We start from the raw sequence: 27,490 nt of genomic DNA, 5'->3' as shown, positions 1-27,490 counted from the left end.
GAGCGATCTGACGAACACTGCATAGGCATTATAACACTTGTGTGTCATGTTGTCACCCAAGTCATCTAACCTCCATCTTATTAAGCGAAATGTTCGTGCCGCGTACCGAGCTTCGACCAGTCCCCTTTAACTGCAGGCGGCAGTTGAAAGGTGTAACTGTAGCATATCTACAGAAACCAGGTTCTTCCATAGCCAGACAGAGAACCGTTGGGTATTGTAGTGCTCACGATGCGATGTTTTTGATTCGAGCGCGCATGCTTTTTCCAGCTGTCAGTACGTCACTGGAGTGTGATAGAGTTAGGTGTAACTGTGAATTTGTTATGTAACTTCTCTGATTATCTGGTTGCAGAAGTACAAACATAGAGAGGAAATTTTAGTTCAAGATTAGAGCTTTTGCTGTGGAGGCAACTTTTGACGAGTGCCTCTACCGGCAGGAGAGGAGGGGCACTCAAAAGAGAGAAGCTGGTAATGTATAGTGTACCGTCCACGAAATGCAGTCCCCGTCTGCACAAACTCTTAACTTCTCAAATACCATAATCACAGCAGATAAGAGTTATTTCCCAGTAACTGGCACGTCTGTGGGTCGCATTCGGACGCCTCGTAGCCAGTGGTGGGGTACTTACGTTGCCGCTGGTGATCCAGCCGACGGCGTACGGCGCCAGGATACCGGCGGCGTTGGCGAACGTGTTGGAGATGCCGAGCATGGTGCCCGCGAAGTTGGGCGCGATGCCCAGCAGGTTGATGGAGTTGCTGGTGTACTGGGCTCCCAGGCACAGACCGTTGATGGCCAGCAGCACGAGGATGGCCACGTGATCGCAGCCCACCACTGTGATGATGATCAGCGTAATCGCCGGACCCACGTTCGCTGCAGACACGGTTAAGCGCTTTCTCAACTCCCTGCTCTTGGGTGCACTCTGCACGCGCAGTTGCAGCGTCCGAGCTACCACAGTGCTGGCCCAGATTTCGCTAACAGTGTATGAGAGTGGGTGTCGTGTCTGCTGACATCTTACACTTACTGAGTATTACAATGACTAACCCTTACTTGTACTTTCAGATAAAGGTCAGGACCAACAACTTAGAAACAAAAGAAAATGTCGTAGTAGACATAGTGATTATTCTTGGCAAACCGAGACAATGAGATAAATCGTTAACTTCGTAATAACATCTGTTAAGTGTCTTTATAGCATTTTTACTATGACAATGTACATTTCTAAGTCACAGTTTGGTCATTAGTGCTTCTATTTTACATAAGGACCTCCACTGCGAAGTCAACTGTCCAGAAACGCGTATCTATAGGAATTATAATCTATTCTTAATAGACTGCAAATAGCGAAATTCTGGTTGAATATATGCAGAATTACAGAATAATATATGTAAAATTCTGTCAAAACTTATGTAAGTCATTTATATATATATATATATATATATATATATATTTGCATGTGAATGAAGCTACTTCCACGTGTTCATTATACACAGTATTCAAAGATGATGCTACAACTTTTAAACAGTATTACAAACTGCATGGATATTTCAGTATTATAAAGAAAATAAATAACTTATATGTTCCAAACAACATCTTTATCGTCAAACACTATTTTACTTGCATGCTCTTCAGAAAGAACGATACTGATATCTATCCTTGTCAATGGTTGAAATTAAACATAATAATTAATATTACAGGTTGAAAATATAAGTGAATTATTTAACAATCCTGTAGCTCTCGTGCAGAAATAAATACAACTATAATGTGCAAAAATATTTTCTATGATACGCAGTAACTATTAATTAATATGAAAGATTAAAGAGTTCGTTAATAATGAACTCATAGGCGCAACCAGACTGAATAATACGAGAGTGAGTAGTAAGAAAGAACAAACGTGGGAAGGAAAAAACAAATAGATTGAACTGTAAAGGAATTTTAGCAAATTTTTGTTCTGCAAGTCTGTATACGTACCACCTCAGTTTCGCAAATAGTGATTAACAATGTATTATAGCATCCACGGACAAGAGTCTCTAGATTATTAACAACATAATGAATGTTTTTCATAGCAACAGAAGCCCTGATGAAGAAGCTGCCATAGAGAAATACTAAAAAGATGGTAGTAGGCTTTTATTATTTTTTCTAAAATAAAAAATTTTTGGTTGAGCTTAATACGACTATAAATCAGAGTCACTCATGTAAATGTATTCACATTCAGTAACAAAAGCATTATTTTTGTTAATCAGTTATATATTACGAACATGCGCCACAGAACTTACAAATGACTTGGTATCTAGGAAGCATATGGCTACAACTGCATTGTGTTCAGCTTGTCGAGAGAAGCGAATATCGAGTAGACTACATCTTACGTTACCCACATAACGTTTTCTGTTTGATTAACTACATACAGGGTGCTCGGCCCGCAGCTGAACAGTGTTTGTACAACATCCATTTTATTTACTATTTTCTTCATAATTTTTTCAAGGTCACACCATGGTACGTGTACCATAGCCAAGAGAATTTTAAGCAGGCCTCTGTTACAAACGTGTACAAACAGGTCTTCCTGCAGCTAATTATTTATGGTTGAATGTTTCACGGACACCTTTGGCTATCGTAAATGTACAACAGTGTGCTCTTGACAATAAAATTATATATTTCTAAACTAGTTATGCTCCAAAAGAAGAGTAAAGAAAGTAATTGTTTTAAACAAAGACATTTGTAAATAGACATTCCTTATTTTATCTATGTAGACCGAGCACTCTGCAACGATGGAGCACAAGCAAGGATTAGAGAAGGGTGGGGAAGGAAAACGGCCTTGTACTTCTCAACAAAAACTATCTAGACATTTGCCTTTAGCGTTTTAGAGAAACCATGGAAAACCTATATCTACAGGGTGGTCCATTGATAGTGACCGGGCCAAATATCTCACGAAATAAGCGTCAAACGAAAAAACTACAAAGGACGAAAAGTGTCTAGCTTGAAGGGCGAATTTTTCTTTCTTGAAGAATGGTGACGATATAGCTTTGATAGTATTCGAATAGCACCGTAAATCCGGCCTAAACCGCTCAATGTGAACATGAACTAGACACCACACCTGTATGCTGTGGTCACGGTGAAAGGCGCGACGTTGCCAGGGACAAGCGCCACACGACGAGACTCCATACAGATAACAGAAATTACTTCTTGCTTCGAGTACCTGCCCTACATTTGCTATGTATCTCCATTTCTGATGTAATGAAGTACGCATATTGCGGCAGCAGAACTTTGTTATGAAACTGCCGTCTATACTGCACTATAGAAAGTGTTCGATGTATTTCGGTTTATGATTGTCTGATGTTCCTTAGACTTGGCTCAGTTTAAGATCGATTTCGACAGTAACTGTCGAAATCGATCTTAAGTTGGTTTCGTTGCTTAGTAATCAATATTCTCCCATGTATGTTACTATACACGCTCTGTGTTGCTACTGTCGGTATTTCGGGCGATTGATTTCAGTCACTTTGTCTTACTTTGCTGCAAAAATAATAAATAAGTTTGCAGTCTGTCGATGCATGTTATTTTTGTTTTTAATAACCTAAGATATTTCGTCTGGCCCATACCGACTTCACTGAGTTAGCTTTTATTCCTAAGTTACATTATATGTTTTCTTAAATATCAGCGACCGCTACGGTCGCAGGTTCGAATCCTGCCTCGGGCATGGATGTGTGTGATGACCTTAGGTTAGTTAGGTTTAATTAGTTCTAAGTTCTAGGCGACTGATGACCTCAGAAGTTAAGTCGCATAGTGCTCAGAGCCAATTTTTTTTCTTAAATATCGTTACACAAATAATAGGTAATAACTAAGTTTGCAGTCTGTTAAGGCATGTTATTTTTGTTTTTAATAACCTAAGATATTTCGTCTGGCCTGTACCAACTTCGCTGAGCTTGTTTTTATTCCTAAGTTACATTATATGTTTTCTTACATATCGTTACACAGGTTTTTAGTGAAAGTGACGAAATGTCATATTTTGAAATTTGTCTTCTGCCGGCAGTGTTGCTTGTTTCTTATTGTGGATTATGGTTCATAATAGCAAATTCTGTTGTTGGACGTGCTTTTATGTTTAAATGGGGAGTAGTTAATTTGATCATCTTGCTTTGTTCAGATTCGTCACTATGATATGTTCCAGTGTAACGACAAGCGCCGACACGAAGATCAGAAACGATACAGCAGAGAGGGCTGTGAGACGACGGCAGCCAATAGCACGCTGACTAGCACGTCGCCACATCAAGAGTGACCTCTACACAAAGAGAATAAGAGCGACGCGCCGCATAGCCTAGCCTCGGCCGCACTAGAAGAGCTGCAGTGATGTGAACGATAGCAGTGACTTAGGAACTTGTGTGATTAGCTTGCAGGGAAATTGTATCTATCAAAGGACTCTGGTTCAAATGGTTCAAATGGCTCTGAGCACTATGGGACTTAACTGCTGAGGTCATCAGTCCCCTAGAACTTAGAACTAATTAAACCTAACTAACCTAAGAACATCACACACAACCATGCCCGAGGCGGGATTCGAACCTGCGACCGTAGCGGTCGCGTAGTTCCAGGCTTTAGCGAAAGGACTTTGATTGTTTGCATGTCGCCAGATGCTTGCGACCCATCATGTAGCAACGAAAAGTTAAGAATTGTCAATTCAATTACTGTAATAAACTCCATTACTATTATCTGCTTGTATGTTGTCTGTCTATCCGAAAAAACAGCTTCCTAGGCACCCTATAAGAGACGAGCGGGCAGGGTCCCACATCATCAAGTTCAGTCCCTGTCTGAAATTGACAGTATTTTTTTAGAAAGGAAAACATGTATTATACGAATTATCTGAAGATGTTGAAGCAATTTCGGTATAGCAGTTTCAGTACAGCAGTTACCTAGCCTTTAGCAAAAACATAAACGATGTTTGCAGGGAGCATGTACGTCCATGGCTCTATCATGTGCACGTCTTTGTTGGTAGATCTGTGAAAACAGCAGATACGAAAGATGCCTTCTCTTAATATTCTTTTGTGACAAGGGAGTGGAATGACTTTGAGAGTATTTTGTTTGTGTTTCTGATGAATGTACCAAAATAAACAATCTAAACAGAAGAAATATGTTCCGTAGAATTTTACGATTCCAGCAGCGTAACGTCAACGTTTTGCCTCGTTGCTTCGGCTGACAACCAGGCAGTCCTCTTCAGATGAATTTTACGACTGCATGTTCAAGAAAATTTCGGGCTTTCTGCCGGTTGTCGTTCGATACACACCACGATATTTCAGCTGGGCACCTGCCAGTCATCCTCGGGTGAGCCATCGAAGAATTTAAAAATTCGCTTACGACCGGAGGTTACTAGCACGCGTCGCTTTATTGACATCAGGCATAAAGTTCACCTGGAGGCGGTTGGTTGGTGGTCTGTTGCAGTATCAAAGCTACATGTCTCTGTAATCTGGCTGAAATCACAAAATCTCCTACAATTCCCAACACTCCGGAAAAACTTCAAGAAACACAAAAACATTGAAAATAATCTTACGCTTTATTGCTTCGATGTTGTCATTTGGAGGAAATCATACTTGCAAGTTAATATGCGGTTGTAATGGGTTTTAATGGAAATGTGCTTACATCAGTTTAAAATAGGATGAAAAATCCTGACAGTAAGAGATAAAGAAGAAAATAGGAAGTTAGGTATGACGAGACACATTAACAAGCAGATCAACAACGACAACAATATTAATACAGTGGAGAAAATCGTTGTGCTATGAAAACTGTGCAATAGACGTACTGCAGTGTGAGCAAAGTTTGCTTTCATTCAGATCACGTAGAGTACAGAGAACATGGAAAGTGGCTAATGACAAATGCAGCGTTCAAGGGATGTATCAGGATGGTACAGAAATTAGCAAGAGGAAGAGCGTCCAAGTGTTATGGACACGGCAGTTCAGGAGCTCTGAACGTTGAGACATTTCTTGACTCATGTTAAGGGGGAACTACAATATGGACCACATAACACAAAAATGAATGGAATGATAACATTTATAATAGCCCAGTTAAAAAACTGTTAATAATACCAGTAAAACACAATGAAGAAGGATCACCTATTGTCCAAAAGTACGCCGAGTTCAATAAGGCAGGGGTAAAGCGGACAAAAAAAGGCCTCTAGTGTATAGCCAGGTAACCTTAAGTTATCTTTTAAGATAGAGCCAGATAATGCGTAAAATCAGTTCAAAGAAGTTCAGAAATCATTTGGAAGGAAAGATGCAAATGAATTGTTTAAGCTGTCGAAGAGCTTATGGAAGAAAAGAGTCGAAGATGAATTAGGGATGATGTGAGAACAAAAGTAAATGGGGTTCCATGATGCAGACAGCTTGAAATGGATCACCGGAAAAAAAGATATATTTATGAAGTCTTTCTCGGGAGGAACAGAACATGTGACAATATTAGAAATGAGGTACACTGACAAGTGTAGATAAACAAATTGCAAAATGAAAGAGTAAAGTCGTTAGAGACAACCAGTTGGTAAGGCCAGAATAGAACTTCATAACAACAGTTTTGATTGATGGAAATATTCTTTTCACTCACTGATTCCATTGAAGATGCGGTAGCCGTTCATCTTGGACACAATCTTGTTGCTGATCAGGTAGTCGAGTATCCAACTGAAAACGACGCTGGCGGAGCCGCCCATTATGTAGGGGATCGCAGACAGGGCGGCGTTCTGCAAAGCAACAAAACATCCAAATACTATCAGCTGATAAACTTGTATTTTAGCCGCCAGAACCATGTACTTAACGTTCGAGAACCGTCTGCATTTAATAAAAAGAGTCGGCCAACCGCGTAACCATTAAATACGGAGAAACATTCCAAGAAAGTTAATAAACTGTATGGCTACGTATAGGAAGCATAGTGGGTTATACCGGGTGATCAAAAAGTCAGTATAAATTTGAAAACTTAATAAACCACGGAATAATGTAGATAGAGAGGTAAAAATTGACACTCATGCTTGGAATGACATGGGGTTTTGTTAGAACCACCCCATATTGCTAGACGCGTGAAAGATCTCTTGCGTGCGTCGTTTGGTGATGATCGTGTGCTCAGCCGCCACTCTCGTCATGCTTGGCCTCCCAGGTCTCCAAACCTGAGTCAGTGCGATTATTGGCTTTGGGGTTACCTCAAGTCGCAAGTGTATCGTGATCGACCGACATCTCTTGGGATGCTGAAAGACAACATCCGACGCCAATGCCTCACCATAACTCCGGACATGCTTTACAGTGCTGTTCACAACATTATTCCTCGACTACAGCTATTGTTGAGGAATGATGGTGGACATATTGAGCATTTCCTGTAAAGAACATCATCTTTGCGTTGTCTTACTTTCTTATGCTAATTATTGCTATTTTGATAAGATGAAGCTGTCTTACTTTGTTACACTAATTATTGCTATTCTGATCAGATGAAACGCCATCTGTCGCACATTTTTTGAACTTTTTTTGGTTCTAATAAAACCCCATGGCATTCCAAGCATGTGTGTCAATTTGTACCTCTCTATCTACATTATTCCGTGATTTATTCAGTTTTCAAATTTATACTGACTTTTTGATCACCCGGTAGATTAGCATTTATCTGTAGCATAGGATGTTCCCTCAAACACAATCAGTAACATGAAACCATACTTCCTATGTAGGCTCGGAGTTTCTGTACTACATCAAGTGCTACATCATTTCTGTAAGTTTATTCTTGGGAATAATACTTTCGTATAGTAAGTCATGGATAGAGTTTCAACTTACAGTGTCATTAGTATGCAAAAAGAAAGTCTTCCGCACTGCATTAGATGCTAAACATTGAAAATAGGTAATGAAGAGGAAGTTAAATTGTAATATTTTACTACCATCTTTTTATGTAACATATGCTTTGAGGCATAAAGTGCAGTAACTTTTATTGAACGTGGTGATAATAAGCCACACTATCTGCTTTCAGATCGTAGGCAAAGGACCGGGTTACGCTGAATACATTTGTTGTTTCTCCTGAGAGGAAATTAATAAGCCTCACGAAGTATCTTCTAAAATGTATTGTCTGTAGTATAAAATGTATTTCCAAGAAATTTGCGTAGCTTCATTGACGGTTCGTGTTATAAACAAATATGTAAAATATAGACCATATATTTTACTTCATAGCAGGAAGTCAACTGTCTTTTAATATAACGGTTTTATCAAATTCAGCTCAACTAAAATTTCAACAATTCAGCAGTGTCATCGCATTAGTTTTGAGATACAAACGAAGTGTTTGCATCAATGCGGTCCCACAAATTCCATGACGCTAGCGCCATAGATAACGGACTGAAACAACGAGTAATTAAAGGGAATGTTTCCAATTTCTAAGGCAGTGCATGCTCAACAAGGCAGCCGCACATCGTTAGTTGTCAGCTCATCGGTAAACAGATAGCATGGCATTATGCGATCGTAACTTGTAAAGAGAATTTCAGTCTTCGTTAGTTTCTCTGTAACATTTTCTCACTGTTACTATTCACCAGAATTCACAACTCATTTAAATAGTAGTAATTAGCAATCCCTTTCCGGTATCGCTAAGTGTTAAGAATTGAAACGAAACCATCAGTTTCCTTTGTGTTTTTTTCGAATATGCTTGCTAATAGCATCCGTCATTGTGAAGGTTCCAGAGTTTCACAGTAATGTAAAATGAAATGTCGTGTGACGAGGGCCTCCCGTCGGGTAGACCGCTCGTCTGGTGCAAGTCTTTCGATTTGCCGCCACTTCGGCGACTTGCGCGTCGATGAGGATGAAATGATGATGATCAGGACAACACAACACCCAGTCACTGAGTGGAGAAAATCTCCGACCCAGCCGGGAATCGAAGCCGGGCCCTTAGGATTGACAGTCTGTCGCGCTGACCACTCAGCTACCGGGGGCGGACTCCCAGCAATGTGAAATCCAACAATGTTCTAAGCTTTGGAAAAATGAAATATGGAGAATATGGTACGCAATCGAATTTGTCCTGGAGACCTACTCGTGTTATTTTATTAGATAATTTCTTGACAGTTCATTCTAATTGTGTCGACATTTCGTACGAAATTGCGTAAACTTTAGAAAAAACAGGAAGTAATTCTGACACTTCTGTGAATTATGGCTCGAATGATGATTGTTGTGCTAATTGAAGTCCAGAACAATAATACAGCACCTTTCAAGCTCAAAGAAGAACTATATATTAACAGATTTTAGTGACAAAGAAAAGGCTGAAAATTTTTTGGTTAAACGAAGGAGAGACAAAGCACATAAAGTGAAGTAGTGTGCAAAGCCAGTTTCGTTTCGTAAAATCTGAACGTGAGTTGTACAAATGAAGGAAACCTTATAAAGTATAAAATATTGCGACAAAATGAAATTCGCAGAAGTGTGAAAGAAAGACTATTCGAAAGTATTAGAATGCTCATAATACTCAGTGTACCTACCGAGGGAGGGCTCTGAGACTGTGCCCTCTGGTTACACAGATCAAAGAAATTATATAGAAAAGGAAGTCGCAAAATTACCGTTTTTTTAAGTAAATATGTAGAGATGTCATAAACATGTAATTATATACACAAATTCGTAGCGATCGTGAAGATGAAGTTTCTTGTTACCTCTTAAAATGCTGTGAATGAAAGCAATTAGTAAGGTTTCATGCAAGATCTCAGTGCAAACCGCACTTTATCATTTCGAGCGAAAAAAAAAAGACTCATCTGTGCAGCTGTTTCGGTGGATTAATGTTTCTGTCTTCACGATCCTCAAGGCACATTATGACTAAAAATTTTAAACGAAGAACTGTTTAGTTGCAAAAACCTTGTAATCGACGTAGCAAAATCGAGAAAAATGGAGAATAATTTTCAATATTACAGCGGAAACGTTTTCATATAGCTGCAGAAATTGATTCATTGCTTTTGTTGGACTCTTGGCCTGCGCATAGCAACATCTCTCTCTTTAGGAGGACGACGAAAAGACTGCTAATATTATTTGGATTCCACCCGGAACTAACAGTGTGATCCAGCCTCTCGATGAAGAAATATTTCCACAGTGTTTTTTAAAAACCTATCGGGCAAATAAAAATTCTGATAGTATTGTTAAACGACAGTCATTTGTGCATTGTCAGTTTGCATCACCACATTTTACGAATTTAATCAAGTATGCCTGGTACGCAGCACTACATTCAGTTCTCGTCCATATCGTACTCCATCTCAATGTTGAATAAATATAACTAACAATTATTGTAAAATGCCTGCAAGCATTAATGTTCCTTTTATCAGATGCGCTGGTGTAAGGAAAGTATTTGTTTTCGTCATTGAATAGACACATCGTAGGCTTATTTTTGTGACGACTGCAGGAAACAAACAAGGAACCGTTTCATTGTTAGTAAAATATACATTATTCAAAAGTTTTCATAATAACTATTCTACAGTAATTGTAATAAAATATTTCCTGTCAACAAATTTAAGTCCCGATAGATGAAAGTCGCCTTTAATGTAACATCACACACCGTCTTGATTTTCTAGTCAGTTATGTAACAATGACATCTGCAGCAGCTTAGTTGTCTATATGAACTGCAAGTTATTCAAAATAAATTAATGATTTGAAACATTTTAGGTGTGGTTGAAGTGCTTAAACTTCGCGTGTCTGAACTTCGGACTTCCCGCTACGGGGCGCTACGTCTGCTTACTCGCTGACGCGCGCCGGACAGGTAGGGCTGTACGAACCGCTGCTATAAGCGGTTCTCCTTGCGGCAGAAATCAGTAACTTCGATATTTTTTAAAAAAATACCTGCAGTACGGCTTAGCAGCTTAAGTTCTGGCAGTGTATTTCTTTTTTGTTTTAAAATGTTTGTGAAATCTTATGGGACGTAACTGCTAAGGTCATCAGTCCCTAAGCTTACACACTACTTAACCTAAATTAAAAGGACAAACACACACACCCATGCCCGAGTGAGGACTCGAACCTCCGCCGGGACCAGCCGCGCTGTATTTCTTGAGTGTATTCTTCCTGTGAGAAAAATTTCAGAGTAGGTTTCGACATGTCGGATTGGACCATTCCTTGTCAGAGCCACTGTCGCCTGTCCGTACTTAGCGAGCTTCACAAAGGCTCTCTCGTCCCAGCGACTAGGAATACAGCCGACAGCGAGATATCACCACAGATTGTGCTATTTAATTGACCTCGAACTCTGATAACTGTCTTCCTGATTGTGTCACCTGAGCATTTTTCAGAGACCGACTCAAATCTTCTACCGCTGATTCTCTACTGCAAGAGCGGTAACCGCGATATGTGCGACGTACAGTTTCAGCTGCCACGAATGGTCAATGAGGTAGCACTGTTATTTGTATATTAGAAGCTCAACAACTTGCGAGTAAAGGCACAATTTCCCTTCTTTAACCTACATTCAGAAGGGTAAGATTAGTGGCTGAATCATTGCAGAAATTCGTCTGCATGCTCTGATTGTTCTGAAAATCGTAACATTCCGGCTTTTGTTTCCATTTTGACTAGTCTATGGCTTGTTGTGGTTCCCTTAACCAGTCCACTCGTCAGTTGCTTGTGGTCTTGTCACCAAATCTGGCTATCTTACATGGGTACTATCATCTATTTTGGCCCCACGTGCCTGGATATGACGACTCTGTGACTGCCACACTTTCTGATAAAGACAATCTGTGCGTTTCATTGGAAACCCACCCGTCTGGGGTGGGGAGGTGAGGGAGGCAGGGGGGGGGGGGATTGGTCTGTCGGTGAGATGATCAAATGCCGCTGCGAGGGGGTCCCTTGGTTGATATCGTATGCAAGTTGCAACTGGATGTGTGAGTTCGCTTTATTACGTCACACTAGGACGACTCACTGGAGGACCGGTCGTGGAAGCAACTTAAACAGAGTGACGCCGAGATGTTCTGTTGGCTTCTACATATGGGAGCAAAGTGGAGATCCGGCACTTTCTGCAGCAATTATTGCATGTACTGATGCGAGTGACCTACGTGGTGTCGAGATAACACGTAGTCCTGCTCCTTCACATTGTGTTTCCATGAGAGTGCACAGACTGTAGATGGCCAATACGTATAGAAGAGTGATAGTAACAGCGGCCTTCTTTCTACGTTGAAACCAGACGCTACTTCAGTGTCCATGTGGTTATGTGATCAACTGCCTTATTGGTGACAGTCAATCTGCAGGATGTTAATGCTCCAACAGAAGACAGCCGTGTCGTCTGCATATAGTGCGAGCTACATTCAGTCTACAATTGCCAATGTGGCTGTGGAAAGAGTGTAGAGGATTGGCCCCAGCATTGAACCTTGCGGCACACCACAACTGATATTGTAGTCTGCAGAGACCTCATGTGGAACGCTTTTCTTGGAGGCATGTATCAAGCAGACTGACGTGAGACGCAGGGGTCCCACGATTAATAAAGATTGAAGAGGAGGCTGCCATTTCACACGATATTGAAAGAAAGGGCTACATCCAGGAAGTCGAATCCTGAGAATTCAAGGTGCTCCATTGCATCCATCGCCTTCTACATATCCGTAGAAGTTGTTTGGTTGTGGAGTTGCTGCGCTGAAACTCTACTCCCTGGAATAACGTACCGAGGGAGGTGGCGCAGTGATTAGCATAGTGGACTCGCATTCGGGAAGACGATGGTTCAAACCCGCGTGCGGCCATCCTGATATAGGTTTTCCATGATTTTCCGAAATCGCTTCAAGCAAATACCGGGACGGTTCCTTTGAAAGGGCACGGCTGACTTCCTTCCCCATGGTTCCCTAATTCGATGGGACCGATGACCTCGCTGTTTGGTCCCCTCCTCCAAATCAACCAAGCAACCTCGAATAATGTATTGCACTTGCATGTGCCCCAACAGTCTCTACATGAAAAGCCTCTCAAATACTTTTGAGATCACCAGCAGTAATTGTTCGACAATTCCTTGGAAGGCGCAAATAGTTGTTCACCTTTGGTGGGGCCACTATAGCGGTTTCCCTGCCACTGGATAGTAACCTGTACAGAGTGCTCCACTGAAAAGAGCTATAGTGTAGGTGGTTTCGTTGGGAGACAGCTACTTTAGATGTTGCTATTCACTTCCTGGAGCTTATCTATCATTAAGGGAGCGAAGGCGATGATCCACGTCATCAAGAATGACTGTGTCCATCAGGTCGCCTACAGCCTGTACAGGCAAAGCTGAAGCTGCTCCTCGACCACTTGTAAGTGAGCTTATTTCGCGGAAAGCGTAAATTTTTGGCGAAGACGTCAGCCAGAGTGTTGGCCTAGCCATTTGGCTCCTCTTAAAATATCCACCTTGAAGCGATGGTATCTTAAGGCGTCGACGGAGAACAGCCTTCATCGTCTGCCAAGATGCATTTTCTTCTAGTCGGAGCATGGAAGTCTTGACATCCCACTCCTTAGCTAAAAAAATGTCGTGTGACTAGAGCCTCCCGTCACGTAGACCACTCGCCGGGTGCAAGTCTTTCGATTTGACGCGACTTCGGCAACTTGCGCGTCGATGGGGATGAAATGATGATGATTAGAACAACACAGCACCCTGTTCCTGAGCGGAGAAAATCACCGACCCACCCGAGAATAGATCCCGGGCCCCTTAGGATTGACATTCTGCCGCGCTGACCAGCGCGGACGTTCCTTAGCTAACTGACAAAGATTTAAATTTCTACCAGTAAAAATTTAGCATAGTCTTACACTAACTGAGGAAACGTGCTTTGTAAACTAAAAGAGATTTAAGACTAATGTGTAGACACAGAGCATGGGTGCTTGTGTATGTGTGTGTGTGTGTGTGTGTGTGTGTGTGTGTGTGTGTGTGTGTGTGTGTATGTGTGTGTGTATTTCAGAGAGTGGGCACACTTACACTGGAGATGTTGAAATGCAGGATGTTGGCCAGATAGGTAGGCCCGCATGTGAGCAGCGCGAAGAATGTCCACCCGATGCCGAAGTGCATAGAGGCGCACCCCCATAGACCGGGCGTAGACAGCAGCTTCTTCCAGGGGATGGGCAGCTTCCTCTGTAAACATGGCAACATACTTAGTGACTCCGCTATGATAGATGACTTACTCTCTCACACTTTACTGCTGCACAAATGTGGTAAGAAAGCCAAAACAGCTTATTTGGTTTGGTTTCAACGAAAAGTCTGAAATTACAAGCAAAACACAAATACTGAGGTAATGCAGCAAGAAGAATTTCAGCAGTCTCCTGGAATGCCTTCCATATTTCACATGCGCGTAACCCAAGCAGCCAACAGTTGTTTTTGGCATGATAAATGTTGTAAATCATGTACAGATTACATCTCATCGGCTTTATTATACACCTCTTCGGTATATAATGATATATCTTAAAGATGCATTCTAAATCTGCACAGGGACTGCGCTACTGCGCATCAACGAAATCGATCAGCTGCCAAAGTGCCAATGTCAAGCTAATAATTATTTCAAAAGACTTCACTTGAATGTTAATTATTCTTTTACTCATTTTTGCAGCTTTAGTGACTACTCTTTCTGTGAAACGAAAGTTCTATGCCAAATTCATCATAGACTCCCGTTAGTACTTTGGAGATTGAATGGTCAAACTCACTAGCTTTGAAGACTTTCTGCATCCGAAAGAGTTCTCTTCGTGGGACCACTGGAATGTGATTCAACTAAAATACACACATAAAAAGTAAAAACGTTATATGTAAATTGCGATAGATCCATTTGATCAGCTGAGTTAGGCGGACTTCGTCGAGAGGTCTAAAGGGAAACTCCAAATGGTTCAAATGGTTCAATTGGCTCTAAGCACTATGGGACTTAACATCTTAGAACTACTTAAACCTAACTAACCTATGAACATCACACACATCCATGCCCAAGGCAGGATTCGAACCTGCGACCGTAGCAGCAGCGCGGTTCCAGACTGAAGCACCTAGAACCGAATGGCCACAGCAGCCGGCGGAAATTCCGAGAAAGACATCGTTCATCATGTGGAGATTTCTTTCAAAATGGTAATAATCTGTTCCTCACAAAATGGTAATAATCTGTTCCTATGAAAAAATTACTCTCTACTAAATGCGTTTGCTTATTTTACACAAATCACAGTGGCGAGGTCAGAGATAAGAATCAAGCAAATAAGCTTTACCTCACATAACCGTGAGACAAGTGGGAAGGAGGACTACTCGCAGCCGGCCGTAGTGGCCGAGCAGCTCTAGGGGCTTCAGTCTGGAACCGCGCAGCCGCTACGGTCGCAGGTTCGAAACCTGCCTCGGGCATGGATGTGTGTGATGTCCTTAGGTTAGATTGATTTAATTAGTTCTAAGTTCTAGGGGACTGATGACCTCGGAAGTTGAGTCCCATAGTGTTCAGAGCCATTTGAACCATTTTGACTATTCGCAGCAGGTGTATAGTATGTGCTTGAGGAGAAAGGGTTGGGGGGGTGGAGCGTGTGAGACAGGACGTGAATTCATAATTATCAGCAGCACTCCACTGTTGGACGAATGTCTTCTCTAGACGTTCCCAAGCATTAGGGGCTTCGCGTTCCTCCGGCACATCTTCTAATACCATTTACCCACCTTCCATTCGGTCCTCGTGAAATGCGAAATGCGAAAAAAAAAAAAGACGTAAGCCCGACACTTCGCATGAAGACGGCGAACAGGATACAAGTCGAATTGTTGCGACAGTGCGACCACACGACTGCACCACTAGGCTAAAAATCCGAGAAGACTTCATCAGCGTAATTCGTCGAGAAAGTCTTCATTCCCATTATATTCAATGTCAGCAGCAGAACGATGATGATTATGGCATGATCCATTAATACGCGTACCTCCTTCATTTTTCCAGCTTAGCGAACTTCAAAGTGCATCTGAAAAGTTCAGTACACGGCCTCAGGAAATGAAGGAAACTGGAGTTTCAAACAAAATAGCTTCACTGGCATTCAAAGTAATCACCATGGGTACAACATACTTCTGACATCTGTTGTAAAGCTGTTGGAAACTGGCAGTAAATGCTTCTTGTGCAGTCGCTCGAAGCGCTGTGGTCACGCATTGTTGGATATTCGCAATGACTGTGTACTCAACTTTCTCGCACAAACGCGAGGTGACTGTTCGTCAACACGCTCCTTATTCTACAGATTTGGTGTCGGCAGACTTGCTTTTGTTTCCACGCTTTACATTAGTCCTGAAATTACTACATTTCGCAGCTTCGCGCGTGAGCACGGTGTTTCGAGTGATTCCACAAGAAAATATTTGCTGACAGTTCCCAACAGCCAACAGGGTACAGAAGAGGACCCAGAGGAGGCGAAGAAGGTGGCATACCTGCCATATACTGGACCTATTTCTGCAAAGATCAGCAGAATTCTTTCAAAATAAGATATAAAGAGTATCTTCTGTCCACCCTCCAAAATTGGTACAATGCTAGGGAGTGTGAAGGACGACCTGGGACTACGTAAACCAGGCCTTCACAGCATCCCGTGCCAGTGTGGAAAGTCATACATTGGCTAAATAACCAGGAGAGTGGACGTCAGGTGCGAAGAACACCAGAGGCACACCAGATTCGGACAGGCAACCAAATCAGCCATAGCGGAGCACTGTCTGGAGCTCAGTCACTCAATGGACTACAACAACACCAAACTTGTGACAAAGACGCCAAGATTTAGGGACAGTGTCATACAGGACGCCATCGAGGTCAAGGTCACAGACAACCTAATAAACCGAGTCAAAGGTTACCAGCCCAGCTCGGCGTGGAGTCCGGCTCTGGAGCCTACCAGGGCCCAACGAAAGGAACCAAGAAACTCCTCAAGAAGTAGTGATACCGCAGGAGCAGCGCCAGGCGGGCGCAGACCGCGAACAAAACTCCCAGGCCTCTGACAGCCACCATGACCGATGGACGAACAGGGCGCGGACGACCGTCGGAGCACCAGGGAAGTGCCAAAACCTGAGGAGCAGTGTCAGACGGACGCGGACAGCGAATGGAGCTCCCAACGCGGGACGGGCCTCTGAGAGTTGGTACGACCACAGATGACGACCGAATCGGGCGTGGACGTCCGACGGAGCACCAGAGAAGAGACAACACCAAACAAGCAGCGCCAGGCGAGCACTGACCGCGAACGGAGCGCCCTACAGGAGATGGGCCTCAGACAGCTGCCACAACAGCAGATGGTGGACGACGCGGGCGCGGACGCCCGACGGAGCACCAGAGGAGAGACAACACCTCACAAGCAGCGCCAAGCTGGCGCAGACCGCCAACAGAACGCCATACGCGGGTCTGGCCTCAGACAGCTGCCACGACCACAGATGGTGGAAGAGCAGGGCGAGGATGTCCGTGGGAGCACCAGGGAAGGGCCAAAACCTCAGGAGTAGCAGCAGGCGGGCCCGGACCGCGAACGGAGCGCTCGACACAGGACGGGCCTCTGAGAGCTGCCACAGATGGCGTTCGGGGGAGCACTGGGGAAGAGACAACACCTTACAAGCAACGCCAGGCGGGCGCGGTCGGCAAAGAGAGCACCCAGCACCCTCTGGGCATAAATACTGGACAAGATCCTCCAATACGGCAGTCTCAGGTAGCACCTGAAGAAGGCAACGAGTTACGTGTCGTAAATATTGTGCCTGAGCGACACAAACATCCGGCAGTAGACCAAATTATTCCACATGTCAAGATCTCGCCGGGAATGTCTGAAGAGTTACAGCTATATAACTGTTATCAGAAGTGTGTTTTAGCTAACATTGATTACACTGAAGGCCAGTGCAGGTATTTTGTTTGTGACTCTAGACAGTTTTCTTCATTTTATGAGACCTGTCACCGAACTGTTCACATGTACCTTATAAAAACTTCCTGTATGACTGTCAAGAATTGTTTTGGTGAAATAGAATCTCCTCATTTGACTGCATTTTCGGTTACTTTCGCTTTTGTTGCTGTCACACAGTTGACGACAGTGAAATGAGCATTTCTGGTGCACAGTACCCACTGCAGTCCACCACATTGCGTCTCCTCCTCTGTGCCAGTAGACAAAGGACCGAGCTGCGTGATGGGAACTGGACTCACCTTGGCGGGCACCTTGCCCAACGAAGCCTCGATGAATCGCCGCTCGGCGGGGTCGATGCGCGGGTGCTTGGCCGGCGTGTCGTAGGCGAGCAGGAACCAGGGGATGCTCCAGAGGATGCCCAAGCCGCCGAACACGTAGAAGACGAGCGGCCAGCCCACCTCGCTGTCGCACATCACGCCCGACAGCGCCATCGTGATCACCGTGCCCAGGTAGCCGCCTGTCCACAACAAACAAGCGCGCTCAGTCCAGTGACTCACGCTCATCACTGCACCAGGCAGGGTGCACACACATACACACACGTACACTCACCGCTGAGCCAAAACATTATGACCACCTGTAGGTAAAGTCTTCTGGGTTATTATGCCGCGTCATATTTCTTCTAAAATGATCGACGTTTCGACCTCTTTGCTGGGACCTTCCTCAAGATCTTCTGGTGTCTACTACTGATACAACACTGTCAGAGACGAGTGTCGTGTCCTCTTATGAACGGGAGTTTTCTCGCGTTCGTGCTGGAGAAGTGATGGTATGGGTTGAAATTCATATGGCTACCATTGGTGGTCCATAGTCATAGGCTAATATTCCCGCTCTGATGCAGAAGAAGGGGCGTTGTTGGCTAATCTCTTGTGGATACCATTGGCGGCCCATCGTCAGGCGTTTATCAAGTGACATGTGGCTGCGGCAAAGTGTATATAGGGCGAAACAGGAAGAACTGTTAAGGAACGCATTAAGGAACACGAACGGCACATGCCGCTAAAACAAAGCGCACAATCAGCAGTAGCGGAACATAATGAGAACTGTAGCGCTGACATCGATTTCAATAACATACGTGTACTGCCTAAGGAAACAAATATTTATAGAAGAAAAGTCCAAGAAGAGGTTGAAATTTCGAAGAATGCATGTAATTTCAGTAGAGAGGACGGATGCGGGCTTCCAGCATAATGGCTCCCCGCCATCAAGGAAGTGAATACGCGGCTGCGGTGTGCGAGCGACATAAACAACCCGCTGCAAGTCACCTCGGCGGACTATAATACTTTGGATAGACATTCGCTTCTCTTGCGCTGTCCGGTTTGAATCTAGCCAATGATGACGACCAACCAATAGCAGTAGCAGGAATTTCAACCAATACCCCTTCTCCAGTGTAAGTGTGGAATAGTGCCTTTCTATCCATTGACGATGGGCCGCCAATGGTGTCCACAGCAGATTAGCCAAAAACGCCCCTTCTTCTACATCAGAGAGGGAATATTAGCCTGTGACTATGGTCCACCAATGGTAGCCATCTGAATTTCAACCAATACCGTCACTTCTCCAGCACGAACGCGAGAAAACTCCCCCTTATAAGAGGACGCGACACTCGTCTCTGACAGTGTTCTAGCAGTAGTGGACACCAGAAGATCTTGAGGAAGATCCCAGCAAAGGGGTCGAAAAATCGATCATTTTAGTAGAAATATGTCGCGGCCTAATAACCCAGAAGATTTTACCTACAGCGACAACGGGCACGAAAGCCTGCAGAATTACATATTGCCGGCCGGAGTGGCCGTGCGGTTCTAGGCGCTGCAGTCTGGAGCCGCAAGAGCAGGTTCGAATCCTGCCACGGGCCTGGATGTTTGGAATGTCCCTAGGTTAGTTAGGTTTGCGTAGTTCTAAGTTCTAGGGGACTGATGACCTCAGAAGTTAAGTCCCATATTGCTCAGAGCCGTTTTTTAGTGGACTTCCGCATTTGCGACCCGCATCTTCACTTTAATGACTGCCCATTCGTTTCTCTTTCGTTTACATTCTTTCCTTACTGCTTCACGTGTCCACAAGACCACTAGCAGGCATTCAGCCTCGCAATGACCTGTGTTCATAATGTTTTGGCTCATCAGTGTACAAAGTAACATACCTTTTGGGACACGATGTCTTGAAGGGACAGTCAGTAAAAGAATTTGCAGCAGTAATCCTGATCATTCGAACTCCACACCTGACAGATGCTATTACGTTGATGCATAACTTTTTACCGCTTTTGTTTAGGATGATGGTATTCCGCTTACTATGGGTTTATTTATCAATCGTCATTCTTTATTTGTAGTTCATTGTTGCTATTTGAGTTCACAAATTGTCATTTCGTCATTTGCAGATAGTGAGTGGAGCAGTGGACGCTAGAAAATGGAGTGTCATGTGGAGAAATCGGAATGCTTCCAACATATTCTTCTGTTTCAGTTCAGTAGAGGGGTGACAGTAGCGGAGGCAGCCACAAATATTTGTGCCATGTACGGGGGTAGCGCCATTGGACAAAGCACGGCAGTAAATTGGTTTCTCTTTTTAAGGAGGATCATTTTGAGATCAGAGAGTCTTCACTTTCAGGAAGACCTTCGGGTTTTGATGAAGATCGTTTAAAAGCATTAATACACAATGAGCCACCTCAGTGTACCCGAGAACTAGCAAATGTGACGAACTGTGATCATTCCACCAGCGTACGACATTTGCACTCAATGGAGAAAGTTCAGAAATCTGGTGTATTCGTACCGCATGCTCTAAGCCAAAATCAAAAAATCAGAGATTGACCATATGTCTAACTCTGCTAGCTCGTAGTCAATTGGCTCGAGACCAACGCCGACCATTCCTGTCCTGTATCGTTACCGGTGACGATAGATGGTGTCTTTATGTCAACAAAAGGAAAGGAAAGGAAAGGGGTAGCTGAGCCCAAACAAAGCAGCAACTTCCTGTACAAAAACCTGCGCGCATCCATAAAAGGAAATGTTATGCATCTGGTGCAACAGCGAGGGTGTGATATAGTACGAATTGCTTCCCCGAGGTGTAACCGTCACTGCCGACATTTATTGTCAACAAATGAGACGTCTTGGAGACGTAATCCAAGACTAACGACCAGGAAGACTGCAAAAAGCGACGATACTCCACGAAAAAGTCCGCCGGCATTCTTCTATACTGACAAAATACACTACACAGGAGTTGGGTTGACAAGTCGTTTCACATTCACCTTATTCACCAGATCTTGCGCCCACAAATTTTGACTTTTTACCCTCTCTATCGAACAACATTCAAGGAACATCCTTCCCGGATGAAAATGAGCTCCGGAAATGACTCGACGAGTTCTTCGCCTCAGATCCAAGTGATTCCTACAGTCACGGAGTCGAACAGTTACTCCAAGTTGACAGATTTTTGTGAATAGCGAAAGAGAATATATTATGAACGACAAAAGGCTCTGTTGTGTTTGCTAAACTTATGGAAAACGCTACGAACGTATGCACCAACCCAATAATATGAATAATTAAGGGAACCCCCACAGCTGTACGGAAACACATTTATGGGGTCACGATCGGTTTCGTTCGTTAGAACATCGGGTTATCGAGTTGTGCCAGTATCATAATTAACGAGTCTCGTTGTCTCACGCAACATGAGACAAAATCTGAAACGGATGATCATATAAACGTTCGACTGACCACCTGACAGAAATAAGGCGAGCAGCAAGTGCATGCGACACGGCGTGATGTGGACATCAGACTACTCGCCTTGCTTCTGCCAGGGGTTCGGCAGAATACACTACTGGCCATTAAAATTGCTACACTACGAAGATGACGTGCTACAGACGCGAAATTTAACCGACAGGAAGGAGAAGCTGTGATATGCAAATGATTAGCTTTTCAAAGGATTCACACAAGGTTGGCGCCGGTGGCGACACCTACAACGTGCTGACATGAGGAAATTTTCCAACCGATTTCTCATACACAAACAGCAGTTGACCGGCGTTGCCTGGTGAAACGTTGTTGTGATGCCTCGTGTAAGGAGGAGAAATGCGTACCATCACGTTTCCGACTTTGATAAAGCTCGGATTGTAGACTATCCCGATTGCGGTTTATCGCAGCACCATGGACTATCAGCTCGGAGACCATGGCTGTGGTTGCCCTTGACGCTGCACCAGAGACAGGAGCGCCTGCGATGGTGTACTCAAAGACGAACCTGGGTGCACGAATGGCAAAACGTCTTTTTTTCGGATGAATCCGGGTTCTGTTTACAGCATCATGATGGTCGCATCCGTGTTTGGCGACATCGCGGTGAACGCACATTGGAAGCTTGTATTCGTCATCGCCATACTGGCGCATCGGCCGGCGTGGTTACACGTCTCGGTCACCTCTTGTTCGCATTGACGGCACTTTGAACAGTGGACGTTACATTCCAAATGGTTCAAATGGCTATGAGCACCATGGGACTTAACATCTTAGGTCATCAGTCTCCTAGAACTTAGAACTACTTAAACCTAACTAACCGAAGGACATCACACACATCCATGCCCGAGGCAGGATTCGAACCTGCGACCGTAGCGGTCACGCGGTTCCGGACTGCAGCGCCTTGAACCGCACGGCCGCCACGGCCGGCTCGTTACATTTCAGATGTGTTACGACCCGTGGCTCTACCCTTCATTCGATCCCTGCGAAACCCTACATTTCAGCAGGATAATGCACGACCGCATGTTGCAGGTCCTGTACGGGCCTTTCTGGATACAGAAAATGCCCGACTGCTGCCCTGGCCAGCACATTCTCCAGATCTCTCACCAACTGAAAGCGTCTGGTCAATGGTGGCCGAGCAACTGGCTCGTCACAATACGCCAGTCACTAGTCCTGATGATCTGTAGTATCATGTTGAAGCTGCATGGGCAGCTGCACCTGTACACGCCATCCAAGCTCTGTTTGACTCAATGCCCAGGCGTATCAAGGCCGTTATTACGGCCAGAGGTGGTTGTTCTGGGTTCTGATTTCTCAGGATCTACGCACCCAAATTGCGTGAAAATGTAATTGCATGTCAGTTCTAGTATAATATATTTGTCCAATGAATACCCGTTTAACAGCTGCATTGCTTCTTGGTGTAGCAATTTCAATGGCCCGTAGTGTATTTATATGACTGTTATCAAGAGAACTAGACCTACTAGAATATGATACTGTCACAACTCGGCAGCTCCATCAGGTTCTGACTAAAGAAACCGGTTTTTGACACAGAAAATGTGTACCAGTACAACTGTCATGGTTTTCATTAATCATTAACATTAGTTTCCAGTACTGCTGATTAGCTTACTTTAGCTATTTGCACGTTCTGCGGATCATATCCACATATCAATACAGAGATTATGCAAAAACATGGAAAAACCGTAAAAATGCTTGTTTCAACGTAAATGCAGATGCTAGCTATGCCTGTAGGCTGCGCTGTTGTATTTGGCCACGAACGGCCCCTCTGCAATGTCCTCAATACGTTGCAGGTGTCATTCGTGGTCAGAGCAGAGTTCTGTGTAGTTGCGGGTGCCTTACTTCGGAGCTAAGTGACTTCCAACGTGGGCAAACTGTTGGTGCCGGAAGTGTTTGGTGTTTCAAAAAGTACCAGATCGGAAGTTTATACCGCATACAGGGAAAGTGGAAAAACGTGATCCGCTACGTCACAACGCGGGCAATAGTGTTTGTTGAGTGGCTACGACGAATGGGCATTGAAGAGGATTGCGACGAGAAATAGCAGGATGACAGCTGCAAAAGTCACTGCAGAGCTAAAGATCGTACTGGCGAAGCCTGTCAGCACCGATACAACACGATGGGAGCTCCAGAAGCAGGGAATTTCAGGGCAAGCTTGTAACGCTGGAAATGCATATCCTCCTATTTCCATTTATTGTACTATAATTTTTTTTCCTTATTTTGTTATCTGAAGATATGACATTTCCGTGTCTTTATATATTGTAATTGTTTTACTATTTGTATGTATATATTTATGCATTTATGTCGATGTATAATTGGTTTGTTTTGTAAATATTATTTCTATTTTTACTCTGGGTCTTGCCTAGGGAAAACTAGGCTATCGAACGATTACATCGATAGGTCGTGTGGAGAACCAAAGTGTTTAGGGTCTTTGGTAGTGTTAACTCTGCCGCGTGGAGCGCGGGCAGTGGGGAGTCTGGCTGGAATAGGGCGGTGGAGCAGGTCTGTTGAGTGACGCTCCCGCGAGTTGCCGCGCTTCCAGGATTTGGCAGCATGTAATTGCGTTCGACTTGCTATGATAGTTTCTGGCATGGTGTCGCGGACGGGAAACATTAGCAGGCACACATCAAGAGCCCGTTTCCCCTGATGACCGTGTCGAGAAGAAGGCGCGCCAACATCCAGCTTCTGCAACAGCTACGGCCGACAATGAGTGACTGTCGCCACCTCCTCGATCGACGACTTCAAACCTTCAATCAACCAACAAGGAAGACTGAAAGCACGTAAAGTTTTAGAACTGTATGGCAGACCTCAGATTTTCAAACTATTCCATTAGCATCACTAAAATACAGCAAAAAGGTTATGAACCTTTGTTGCTCATTGTCCCAATTGCATTACCAAGTAGGGTCCCTTCCTTTTCCGAAATGAACTCGAGTGTCGTTGAAATTCAAACGTCAGCATTAAAGTAATATCATTCGATTTCACTGCTTTAATTTCAAAGTTCAGTTAAGGTATTCATAGCTGGCTACAATATTTAGATTACACAAGCACAAATGAAGAGTGCGAGTTTTGTTACCATATTTTAGCTTACCTGTGACTGCAGCTCAGCTTGGTACGTACTAAATTTTACTATTGTTAATTGTTCAGAATCATTTAATTCAAGTTCAAAGTTAAATCTCTTATTTCTAAATTGCGTAGATTCAAGTAGCTTTTGAAATGATTGTTGAGATAGCCCAAGACTAACCTTATTTTATTGAATTTCGTAGTGCTTCAGAAACAAAGTTCACTATTAATTTCAGTCACTAAATTAACATCTGTTTTCCGGTTTTATTAATTCTTTTGCTAAATTAAGTCAGAGTGTAGCGAAATTTATTACTTCTGACAAACATTCAGTTTTCACACAACACGTGTCAACCTTCAGTTCCCACGCTTTTAGTACCAATTATATGTGCAATAACCTTTCTTTTTCAATTATTATTGTTGTTGTCCATAGGACTGGCAACCGTGATCTTCCCCAAATCTCAAATATCTAATTAACGCCAGTTAATTGTTAACGTAACGACCACACGTTTATTTTCTTTATTAACTTTACCCCTTTTCGAAATTAATTTCCACCTGTTTCATTTGCATTTTTCCTTTCATTTTGATGTAACCCTTTTCTCTCTCTTTACCAACAGATTAACTTCGGTGACGATTGCTTTTCCCAAATTTCCATTAGGTACAAGCGCTTTAGTTTTTACTGTCGTTAAGGTCGATAAGTGATGGGGAGGTTACAAGCTGTACTTCCAAAAACAACTCACCAGTGATCAGTACACGAAAACGTGGTGCCGAAACCATAGAACCTGGGCTATGGAGCAATGGTCGGAGGGTAACACGGAACGGTCCGGTGATGATTTGGGCAGCCATACCGTAGTATTCCGTGGGTACTTTGCAAGGGGGCATTACTGCCAAGGTATATAAGAACATTTTCATACAATGTTTGTTCCCCAATCGTGATGCTGTCTTCCGAGACGACAGGCCCTTTGCTCACACAGTACGCAACGTCGAGAACTGGTTTTGTGAGCACGAGGACGAATTGTCGCCACTCCCCTGGCTACCACAGTCACCACATCTCAATATTCTTGAGCCTTTGTGGTCTACTTTGGAGAGAAGTGTGTTGGATCGCTATTTACCTCCGTCACCGTTACCTCAACTTGACTATTTTGCAGAAAGAATGGCATTGCATTGCATTGAGAAGCGCGTTCGCGCAAGGAGCACAGAAAGAACGACTGCTGCAGTGCCTATGTCTACGTTGCAGTGGGTCTAATCCTGTTTGCGTCGTTCCTCTGGGTTTAATAAATGGGGGTCTGAAGAATGTCTCTTGATTCTTAACTTAATACTGATTCTCGAAACTTAGTGAGTGAGTTTCCTTATGATACTGAATGTCTATCTTCAGTCAGTCAGTCAGTCAGTTCATGTTATTCAAAATATACTTGCCGCTCTCCCGTGAGTGACCATTCGTGCCTCGTTTCTTTATATACGCTCATTATCCCCTGATAGTCCTACCTGGTATGACTCACACGCACTTGAACAATAGAGAGACTGAATTCCCACAGTATCATACCAGTTAATCAATATCTACCACCTGCATCACTTACGAGTGATCGTTTCATTACACATGTCAACAAATTGTTATACGTATGTTTATCAGTATCGTACCAATGTATCGAAATTTACCACTTGCCTCACCTACGAATGATCCTAGGTAATTGTTTCATTTTATACGACAATGAACTGTTACACATAGGTATTTCTACAAGTCGACTGATTCCAGCTGTGACGAGTTGCAGCTGTAGTCGTGCGATACTACAGGGTGTCCGGGCTAGAGGTGTACACAAACCAATGCTTATAACTAAAAAACTCGATTTTTTATGTTGTTGAGTATATATCCAGTTGACAGAGACACTCTCCAAAATGTGATTCTTACCATTTCATGAAAATCGCTGAGTCGTATGGCTCATGCGCTCAAATGTTTACTTCAAGTAGACGAAACAATGAAAGGTGCAGAGCTAAAGTATGTAACACGTGTTCAGGGGCGTGCAAGAAGGAAATGAAACGTGGCTCCTCCTGCACGTAAATCCATTTATGAAGGGGACATAACTCTTCGAGAAACGGGAAGTGTGCGTTCAAATGCTGGAAAACGTCCTAAAACGCATGTGAATGAAGAGACCGTGGAACGTGTTCGCGAAGCATTGGCTAGAAGGCCACGTAAATACATTAGACAAGCCAGTAGGGAACTAGCACGACATTACGCACAAACGTCTCCTGTTGCATGCTTACAAACTCCAGCTTCTGCGTCATTTTGAGCCTGAGGATCACTGCAGACGACGTGATTTTGCTGTTGAAATGATGCATCGTACAAACGAAAACAACGACTACCTCAGTACACCCCTGTTCAGTGATGAATCTACCTTCCACATCTGTGGCAAAGTTAACCGACATAACTGTCAAATATGAGTAAGTGAGACCCTAGCAGAGGTGACTGAGTGCGAAAGGACACCTCAGAATTTAATGTGTGGTTCTGATTACATAAACATTCTGCGATTCGTCGATTTTCTTTTTATGGAGTCTACAGTGGCAGGGCGCACTTATCTCGACTTGTTAGCGAACTACGCAGTTTCACAGTTGCCTCCGGACGTCATTTTCCAACAGTATGGTGCCCCATGGAGATATTACCACATATCTCCATGAGACATCTCCTCAAAATTGTGGAGAGGGGGGGGGGGGTCCCATTGCCTGCTGCTGCTGGCCTCTCGGACTGCCGATCTGCCTCCGCCGCTGGATTTTCAGTGCATGCATTGGGGTTTGTCAAGGACATTGCGGAACTAGGTTTCGAGACGTGGCAGATTTGAGGCAAAGGATTTATGCCATATTAGAGGCCATAACACTTGTCATGCATATCAACATGGGGCGAGAAGTCGAGTACCGTTTCGATATCTTTCGAACTACAAACGGTCCCCACACTGAACTGTACCAATATGAATAAAAATGTTTGAGCTCCTATGTACACCGTTGTG

At 43.7% G+C, this 27,490-nt stretch overlaps 1 protein-coding gene across 2 annotated transcripts in view; it reads right to left on the bottom strand.

Annotated features, from left to right (window-relative positions):
* The window catches only part of LOC126473828 (sialin-like), a 114,230-nt gene that overhangs the window by 25,599 nt on the left and 61,141 nt on the right, over positions 1-27,490 (bottom strand). For both annotated transcript variants that reach the window (XM_050101149.1, XM_050101148.1), the window contains 4 exons: positions 17,988-18,205; positions 13,832-13,984; positions 6,560-6,692; positions 624-865 (listed from right to left, as the gene is read on the bottom strand). In XM_050101149.1, the coding sequence (XP_049957106.1) occupies positions 624-865; positions 6,560-6,692; positions 13,832-13,984; positions 17,988-18,205 (746 nt within the window). The remainder of the gene's footprint in view (positions 1-623; positions 866-6,559; positions 6,693-13,831; positions 13,985-17,987; positions 18,206-27,490) is intronic.

Source organism: Schistocerca serialis, chromosome 4 (genome assembly GCF_023864345.2).
Source record: "Schistocerca serialis cubense isolate TAMUIC-IGC-003099 chromosome 4, iqSchSeri2.2, whole genome shotgun sequence".
Classification (NCBI taxonomy): Eukaryota; Metazoa; Arthropoda; class Insecta; order Orthoptera; family Acrididae; genus Schistocerca; species Schistocerca serialis.
Note: the sequence above shows the minus strand (reverse complement) of the source record. Positions and strands in the feature narration are given on the sequence as shown.